The 10000-nt window shown below is 45.0% G+C and overlaps 1 protein-coding gene across 1 annotated transcript in view; it reads left to right on the top strand.

The window, feature by feature from the left end:
• Nucleotides 1-10000, top strand: part of cbfa2t2 (CBFA2/RUNX1 partner transcriptional co-repressor 2) — a 53034-nt gene that overhangs the window by 31763 nt on the left and 11271 nt on the right. Inside the window, exons 2-4 of the mRNA XM_083660749.1 lie at nt 3183-3344; nt 4314-4555; nt 4737-4826. Coding sequence (XP_083516875.1) covers nt 3183-3344; nt 4314-4555; nt 4737-4826 — 494 coding nt within the window. The remainder of the gene's footprint in view (nt 1-3182; nt 3345-4313; nt 4556-4736; nt 4827-10000) is intronic.

The following is a 10000-nucleotide window of genomic DNA, read 5'->3' as shown; positions in this document are numbered from 1 at the left end:
TAACTGTCAAATTATGACTTCAAAACCGTTTACAGTTTGAGAGTTGATTTGAGTTAATGAGTTATTCATTTGAGTTAGTGTGGACCAGTGCTGTCACTGGTCCACACTTTAACACTCAATAACTGTCAAATTAAATGACAGACTTCAAAACCGTTTACAGTTTTTTGATATACTACTGATGTTCTAATGATACAAAGCTGGTTGAAAATGGGCGGAGTGTTCCTTTAAGACTGACTGAACGCATCTGCAACCTCTTTTCTCAATTCCATGCAAAACTGGGATGCAGAATAAGACATTATGATGATGCACAATATGTGTCTGTTGTGCATATTATATATATATATATATATGGCTTAATTTAGAAATGTCAATCAAACACATTTTTCAGCATAAAAGTAATTTGGGGCACATAATTCGCATTCACTTCCTGTGGAGTGGATGTGTCTTGCATTGTAAATAAGTTACTTGTGAATATATTACTATATAATAGTACGTGAATGTTCAAATGGTAGTTCTCTGTATATATAAATAAAGTTGTTTACATGGTAACAATGTTGACTCTTAAGGCCATATGCCCCGTTGATTCTGTTATTGAGACGTCATTCTAATTTCCTGGCCATACGGAGGGAGTGTGCCGAGCCTTGGAACCGGTGTGTGTGCTGCAGGCTGCTTCCTGCCGTGCACTGGCAGAGTGTGTGTGAGCATGTGTGTGTGTGTGTGTGTGCGTGTGCATGTGCGTGTGTGTGTGTGTGTGTGTGTGTGTGTGTGTGCATGTGTGTGACAGCCCAAATGTCTGCATAGATCCCTCCTTCCTGCCCCCTGTGTTGGTGAACAGGTGGAGCGATGGCAGGCAGGCCACAGGGCTGAGAGAGAGAGAGAAAAGATGAGTGCAAAACAGAAGGAAGAAGAGTCAAAGCTGTATATAATGAGTTGCAGGGAGAGGACAGATGAGTTGCAGAGAGAGGACAGATGAGTTGCAGAGAGAGAGAGGACAGATGAGTTGCAGAGAGAGGACAGATGAGTTGCAGAGAGAGAGGACAGATGAGTTGCAGAGAGAGGACAGATGAGTTGCAGAGAGAGGACAGATGAGTTGCAGAGAGAGGACAGATGGGTTGCAGAGAGAGGACAGATGAGTTGCAGAGAGAGGACAGATGAGTTGCAGAGAGAGAGGACAGATGAGTTGCAGAGAGAGGACAGATGAGTTGCAGAGAGAGGACAGATGAGTTGCAGAGAGAGGACAGATGAGTTGCAGCAAAGCTAGTCTGATATCAGACTGAAATGTCAACTTGCTACACTCCATTTCCTTCTTTAGTCTGACATTGTCTTCACTCTAAACAATTTCCATAGGGGAAATCCCCCAGGGAAATTAGATGTTCCCTAACCAATCGCTAGAGACCAGCAACGTATCCGCCTGTATATAATCCAGTTGGGACAACTAAAAACAACATCTCCCCTTTGAATAGATGTCTTCAAAGCAGAGTGCTGTTTGGATTTCAAAATAATTGGTACTTTTAATCCATTTAAAGCAGCCTCGATATCACGGTCGCCATATTGTTGTTAGGTCCGACGCACTTGACAACGGTGTTAGTCCCGCCCGTTCCGCTATTTATTTACGCCGATTGGCTAATCATTAGTCCTCCCTCGGCGCTCATTGGACCAGAGGTTTTTTCAACATGAGGAATGATTGTTGCACATCACAATGGCAGACCAGAAGCAGCCAACTTGGATTCAAAGGTCCGGGACCCAGGCAACAGCAAAGCAATTAGTTTCTTATTTTATTGTGTGTATGCTGGTATGCATTGACTTGTACTGTAATTACATTCCTCTTTGATTTCTCAACGCATCATCCAAAATGTTTCTGCTTTGCACAACGGACCTAGCTCTTCCTTTTGAGTTGTGACTTCCCCACTCGAGGCGTTCCATCGTACGCCTTAATAAAGTAAGAGCCCGTGTGGCTCAAGGCCACGCAGAGTTCATCACAGTGAAAAGGATATAGAGGGCGCCATTGAAGCCAAAGCCCTAAAAAACCATGAATCCACGTTTAAAAAGCTGCTCCGTGGCTGACCCCGTGACCTGGGAGACCTCGCTTGTCTATTAATCGTCCATTCTTAAAGCAGTTAGAAGCTCTGATCCACTCTACATGATGGAGACCGGACCCGCCGCGGCCTTCACGGATCTCCAAAGACACAAAGACGGCTTCTGATGCCAGACCTCCCCACCACCACCACCCCATCACACGCTGTCCTCAGCCCTGATCTGGTGGTCTCATTCAGCGGCAAATAGCATATTGAGGAGCATGCGTTTAACATTCAAAAGCTTTGCCCATCTTGTTAGCAAAGCGTGAAATAGCTCCGTCCCTTTCTCTCCCTCTCCCTCTTTCTCTCTCTCTCTGGGCCCCCCTCTCTCTGCTCAATGAGGGGGCTTTCTTCCCCCACACAATAGCCTTCTTCTTCAGCATTTCTTCTGTTATGGATCTGAATGGCTGGGGAGTGAAGGCCTAAACCTAAGACATCTGGTTCTTTGATGGGGGGGGGGGCAGGGTGCTTGGTGCCCGGGGTGTATGTGTTGGATGGCGGGAGGGCGTTTTTGTTTTCTCCCGTGACAAAAGGCTATAGACCTCAACTTTCTGCATTGATTAAAACTATTGAGCTGATAAGGTAAAGTTAGAGTGGTCTTTTTTTTTACTCAGAGACCCATCTGCTGATCTTTTTGTGTGACCAGACTGCCTTAAAGAGTAAAATTCCTCCTCCAGTGTTTTCAAGAAAACAGTTGTTTTGTCCTTAAAACTTATTGTGTATCTTTTGTGCGGGTAAGATCAAAGCCAGACTTTTGCACATATCAGCAGCACGGATGAGAATTGGCAAGTTGACCAAATAAATCGTGTGTGTGTGTATATATAGGGTGTAGAGGAAATGGTGGATTATGAGAGAAAAAATACGGTTTCTTCTTGGGTTCATCGACGAGTCAAGATGGCTCGTCTCTATTGTCACAGGACGCTGACTTTTACAGGCCGTTTAGATGTTGGACAATGAGATTTTGAATAGTCAAAGCCTGGTTTTCATTTCCGTACAGCGCCATGCTCAAACAGTGACCCAACAATTTTCTTAAATGGTTTACAGCCCTTAACCCAAGTCTGACCCCTCTCTCTCTCTCTCTCTCTCTCTCTCTCTCTCCTCCTGCAGACAGTAGAGAGAAGACGAGCCCTGCCATGCCCGGTTCTCCTGTGGATGTTAAGACTCATTGCAGATCAGCCCCCAGCAGCAGTGCCAGCAGCTCCACCATGCCCCCCCTGCCCTCCATCAACCCCAGCGGCCCTCGCCCCGCCTCCTTCTCCACCACAGCATGTAAGACCTCTTTCTTCCATCTCCACACCGTCTTGACTCTCTCTCTCCGGTGCTGCTACTAAATCTCACCACTTATTATAGTAGTGAGATAGTTGCAGTGTGAACAACACCAACATTACTTATAACTATTTCAATCTTTTTATAGTTATCTTTATAGTCATCATTCGAAGTGTGAACGGGCCCTATGGCCGGCTTATTATAGTCAGTGTTAGGCAATTGTATTACTAGTTACTTTCATTTGAAAGTAATAAGTTACTTTACAATATTACTTTCTGTGTAGATTAACTCATTACTTATTACACTACTTTTGCATTACTTTCACCAAAATAACAGCAGCAGCAGAATGACATTGCCGCCACGGAACCATGCCGAAAAATAATTTCAACCACCTTGAAATCAATGTAAACAGTCCAAAATTCTAAATGTTATTATTTTCCTTTCTTATTGTCATCTATAGTGGTTATTTTCATAAAAACACAGGGAATGATTGTGTCTTTTTGAAATATGTGCTTTGATTTAATCAAATGTAACTCAATTTGTAACTTGAGTTACTTGACAAAGTAACTGGTATACTATTACTGAAATCCTATAAGTAATAAGTTATATTACTGAGTTACTGCTAAAAGTAATATATTACATGTAATATGTTACTTTTGTAATGAGTTACCCCCAACACTGCTTATAATGAGTTATAGTTATAGTTATCTTTATGGTTATAGTTCTAAGTGTGAATGGGCCTTTCCTGTCTGCCCACTGTCCTATAAAAATAAAGGCCAAAATAAGAAATAAAAAAGTCCTGTTATTGCTCTTATTATTATTGCTCTTCATTGAGCTGAAAACAATATGGATGAAATTAACAAAGCGGTAGCATAATGTAGGTCGACACGACACATCTGTCGAACCTGAGCTGGGTTCATCTGAATGTCTTCGCTTCTCATTGATTGGTTCCTCTTACATCTTCTTCCTCAGTGACCAATGGGAATCATCACTCCCCGCCCACCTTGAACGCTGTGCCGTCCCCGCCTCAACGTTATAGCAATGGACCGTCCTCTTCCTCTTCCTCTTCGCTGGCTAACCAACAGCTGCCGGCCACCTGCGGGGCGCGCCAGCTGAGCAAGCTCAAGCGTTTCCTGACCACACTGCAGCAGTTTGGCAACGACATCTCTCCTGAGATCGGAGAGAGCGTCCGAAACCTCGTTCTGGCCCTCGTGGTAAGTCTTTCGCTACTCCGGGAGAGAAATGAAATACATTTCTTGTTGGTTAAAATCTTACAATTAGAAATACCATCTTCTCTTTAGAATTTTAGGTGAATTTGTTTTTGTACGAGATTTTTTGTAGTGGTATAATTGCGTAAATTGGTTGATTGACTTTTTTTTAACTCCTCCTTCCCAGAATTCAACAGTCACCATTGAGGAGTTCCACTCACGGCTTCAGGAGGCCACCAACTTCCCCCTACGCCCCTTTGTTATTCCTTTTCTAAAGGTAAACACCTCTTCTTCCATCTTGTTCCCTTGGCCCTCTTACCTTTTACTCACAGCGCTGTTCTCCCCCGCCCCCTCCTCTCTGTTCAGTTTGAAACCATACATCCAGTGGTTAGTCTGCCCCCTCCTCTCTGTTCAGTTTGAAACCATACATCCAGTGGTTAGTCTGCCCCCTCCTCTCTGTTCAGTTTGAAACCATACATCCAGTGGTTAGTCTGCCCCCTCCTCTCTGTTCAGTTTGAAACCATACATCCAGTGGTTAGTCTGCCCCCTCCTCTCTGTTCAGTTTGAAACCATACATCCAGTGGTTAGTCTGCCCCCTCCTCTCTGTTCAGTTTGAAACCATACATCCAGTGGTTAGTCTGCCCCCTCCTCTCTGTTCAGTTTGAAACCATACATCCAGTGGTTAATCTGCCCCCTCCTCTCTGTTAAGTTTGAAACCATACATTCAGTGGTTAGTCTGCCCCCTCCTTTCTGTTCAGGTTGAAACCATACATCCAGTGGTTAGTCTGCCCCCTCCTCTCTGTTCAGTTTGAAACCATACATCCAGTGGTTAGTCTGCCCCCTCCTCTCTGTTCAGTTTGAAACCATACATCCAGTGGTTAGTCTGCCCCCTCCTCTCTGTTCAGTTTGAAACCATACATCCAGTGGTTAGTCTGCGGCCTGTCAGAATCATCTAGCCATGTTGACAGCGTTACTGTCTGTACCCTCACATCTCTTAGCCGAGGTTGTCAACCGTGGCACATTATTTATCACAGAATGATAAGCGGTGAACGGCAGGTCCTTGTCATCAACGTAACTGCTAATGATCTGAATACTATCTGGATCATTTAATTCCAGTGTGCAAGAGTATGGCAGCAATGATGAAAAATAATAGTATCCGATTTCTTAAAATAAATCAGATACCACGCAGCATTAAATAAGATACGTGTAGGTTTTCAAATTCAATAAACGGCTTGTTCAAAGTAACAATCGGCTCTCGCGTGTTGACTTAACAAGCAACAGGCGAGTGTAAGTTTAACAGCCTCTCGAGCCTCCTTTGTAACCAGGGGAGTCTGCAACAGTCTTACTTTTTAAGAGCTCCCCTCAGGAAAGCACATAAATTACCGGCCCAGTCAGTGGCACTGCTGTTACCGCGGTAACTTCAAGCGGCAGAGAAACCTGCTCTTTTTCCACGCTTTACCTCTCGCTCACCTTTTGGAGGCCCTGCTGCGTGTGTCTGTCTGTCTGTCTGTCTGTCTGTCTGAGAGTGTTGAGACAAGAAACCTCTGTTCCACCACCTTCTGCTCATTTACGGGTTGGCGAGGAGGGGGTGGGGGGGTTCCACAAGTTAATCCCAACTCCCTGAGAGCAGTTTAGTTTAGTTTAGTTTATTTGTTTGACAATTCAAATTAAAAGGACACTTCCATGGTTGCAACACCAGAATACACGCACAATTAAAAGAACATCAAGGATAACACAAAGAAGTTACAGAACTTATTTCCATTGTGGTCCTTGTTGTAGTAAGGTGTGTGTGTGTGTGTGTGTGTGTGTGTGTGTGTGTGTGTGTGTGTGTGTGTGTGTGTGTGTGTGTGTGTGTGTGTGTGTGTGTGTGTGTGCGTGCGTGCGTGCGTGCGTGCGTGCGTGTGCATGGAGACAGCAAAACAAAACATTGGTCGTAATCACATGTAAAAACACAAAAGCATACAGAAAATATTCACAACAACAACAATCATTCAGACACTTTTATGTTAAAACTAGTTCATTAAATGGGTTACAAACAACCCTGCCTACAAGCCTGTCTTTAGAGAGGTACGTTATCTAAAAGCCATTGTTTCAGTTTTGCCTTAAACGTGACTAAGTTGGTGGTCTGTTTAATGCTGTTGTTGGGAACCTTATTCCAATCCTGGGCACCCGAGTACCCGAGTAGTATAGTCTCTCTTAAGAGATAGAGGATGGGGAGAGAGAGAGGGAGCGAAAGACAGATGGGGGAGAGACAAGAGGGTGAGGAAGTGGAAGAGAGAGAGAGAGAGACAGAGAGAGGGTGAGGGAGAGGGAGAAAGAGAGGGAACTCGGAAGTGTGAAACATGCCTATAAAGCGTTCCCTTCCCTCTTTTATGGGTTCCAGTGCGCCATATGGAGCTCGCCGTCCCGTTTAAAAGAGAGCATTCAGCTGCCAACAAGGCGCCGCCAATCTAGCATCCGCCCCGCTGAACCCCAGAGAGCCTGAACCTCTGCTCAACTGACACACAACACATGTGTCTGCTGGCCGGAGGCCCCCAGGGGAAGAGCAGAGAGGAGAGGGGGGATGGGAGATGGCAGGAGGGAGAGCGGAGGGTGTAGGGTGAGAGGCTGAGGTAGCTACAGGCATCTCTGTGAAGGAGGTGGAGTAAACTTGGACCAGAGTCACTAGGTGGGTTTCCCATCCACCTGTTTTTATGCACATTTTCAATTTGCGCATTAATAAAAAGTTGAGTGTGAGAGTGGAAACACTGAAAATGAACTATAAGTGCTAAAGCGATTAAGCGAATCTTCTTGTTGGTGGAGTGGCTTCTTGGAGTGGCGCCTGGTAATCCATTTTATGGTGTAGCTTTGTGGATAATCAAGAAACCTTAAATGAATCGATGTTTTTCATAGAGTTCCGCCACTGCCTGCAAGAGAACAGCACAACTCCTAATATTCGCACAACAGTAGTGGTTGGAAACACGCCTAATTTCGCATTTTATTTTGCCGATTTTCCGAAAACTCTGTTAAAGTGTGCAGTACATTTGAGCTACTGTAAGTAGCTGGTAGAGACAGAGCAGTACAAAGCAGGAGGAGGATGACTAAGCTGTTGGAGGATGATTGGAGGTGCTGCGTGGGTAAAAGGGATCAGAGTCACAGTATGAGAAGGGTATATAAGGCCTACTTGCTTGGTTGCTTATGTCGAGAGAGAGAGAGAGAGGCAGTGAGGAAGTGATGTAATTACAAACACATGGGGGTCTGGTCCTTCTTAGAGAAATGCAGAGAAGCAGAGAGAGACAGAGACAGTCTCAGAGAAAGAGAGAGGGCAAAGACACGAGGAAGACGTCTGTGTAATCTCCTGTACCATTTCATTCATCTTGTTCTCTGGCCTCGTTGATTTGGCCTGTGTTCTGTGGCCGTTTAGACCAATGTGGTTTTTAAACTGTTTCACCTCAAGAACCCCTAAACTGATACAAATTAGAGACCATGGACCCCCCCTCTGATAAGATTTTTGGTTAGATGTTTTATTATAGAAAGTGTATGAAAACCAAAATAGTCCTACATTCTGTCATTGTGTTGCTTATGGATGGAATTATAGTGAAAATAAATGATTCCACTTTTTGCTGCGGGTCCCCTGGAAGCCCCTCAAGGAGCCCACTTTGAGAACCACTGGTTTTATCGTGCATTCCTTTATCGCAAAATAACTGGGATGTGGAGGCTAAATGACGTCACATCCGTTTTGTTAGCGTTCCATTTGCAGAAAAGTTGAGCTGGGAAGTTCACTGTTCACTGGTCAGATCCAGTCGCTAGCCAGGCTAGCCATTGTTAGCAATAACAGTTGATAACAAGGCATTTCGTGGCATTTTGCGCATACAAACACTGCAGCCTCATGTCCACACAGATAGAAGTAGGCCGTGCTGTGTGTACAGCTGATTTAACGAGACACAAACAAGACAGAAGTGCTAAATAGCATTTATACGATTATAACTACTGTTGTTGCGCGGATCAGCCATCTTGGATTTTTGAGGTTGGGGCTGCTGAGACTCCTACGAGTTTGGAATGGGAAATACCAGCTCTAGTGACGTCACGTCCCAGCTCATGAACTTTGAACCGGTAAGATTACCAGTTCCCAGTTATAAAGGAATGCACGATTAGACCCACTAGCAGCCATTTTCAATCCAGTGAAAGAAAGCCACTACAACCATGTTGGCAGCCACAGCCCCACACCCAGACCCAAATTGAGCCTCACACTCAGACCTGAAGGAGTCGACTCCCCCCCCGACACCCCCCCCCCCCCCCACACACACACACACACACACACCTCCACCCACCCAGCCAGGCGCCTTTCCCAGAAGGGAGATCTGCTCTGTGTCTTTGAGCTATGTGTTGGTCACTCTCTCCCTCTGTTACAGTGGTGGTGGTGGTCTGCTATGTGTCTAGTATCTAGGAGTGATCTGGTTTGTTTAGTCCACTTTCCCCCTCCCCTCCCTCAATGACAGGGTGCTGCCTGGTGTATCTCTCTCTCTATATCCGTCTGTCTCTGTCTCTGCCTCCCTCACTCTCCCCTCTCTCCGCCATGCCACCATGCTATTTCCATAGCTTTTCTTGGAGGAGTATGTGAAGGATAGGTGATGTGGGGGTTTTCAAACCCAGCTTTTACGTTAAACGGTTCGGTGTTCTCCTTGGTGTGATTCGTTGGGGCAGGTGTGTGAACACAGTAATCCACTCGGGTGCGGAGTCTTGCGGACCAAAACGACCAGAACCAAACAAACTCTGGAGCTGTTCCTTTGTGGTGGGAAATGTGATCCAACCTCGATCCATCCCAACTACTACAGCAGTCTAGTATAATACTATACTGTTGTAGTACTATAGCAGTATTACTATAGCAGTATAGTATTTTCAAGACGTTTCCTGCTGGTGCAGTTTTGTCTGGTATCTTGCCGAGATAATTCCAACAGTTATGAGAAAATGCCAACTCAGCCGTTGCTCCATGTTAAATTACACATAGAAATGTGCACCAGTCCAGAACACAGCACCTTCTTCCTGTATTTACTTTCTTGCTTCCGCCCCCAAACAAATCTGACCAATAAGTGGAGTTCGCTTGGAATTTTCCCCGTGTGAAACGAAACCGAACGAAATTAAAGAGAGAAACGCTCCAAGTTTACAAACTCGTCAACTGATTCGGACCAGAGCAAACAAACGTAAACGTTATACTGTAGGTATAGACAGTTTTCACCAGAGCGCAACCCCACAGCACTTGCTTTTTCTCAGCATTCGGCAAACTGCAGAAATATTCACTCGACATCGTTACTTTTGTTTTCGCCGCTCAGCTGTATAGACGGTTTTCACGGAATGGTCAGTCCTGCACTTGAATGTTTTTTTTTTCTTTTATGTCCATAGCAAACACTGCAACAGGAAGTGAGCGGGGGTTCAATTTAGAATGTTTTTGTTGTCAAGTTAAAACCGTCTATA

Source organism: Poromitra crassiceps (genome assembly GCF_964638095.1).
Source record: "Poromitra crassiceps genome assembly, chromosome: 25".
Taxonomy (NCBI): domain Eukaryota; kingdom Metazoa; phylum Chordata; class Actinopteri; order Beryciformes; family Melamphaidae; genus Poromitra; species Poromitra crassiceps.
Note: the sequence above shows the minus strand (reverse complement) of the source record. Positions and strands in the feature narration are given on the sequence as shown.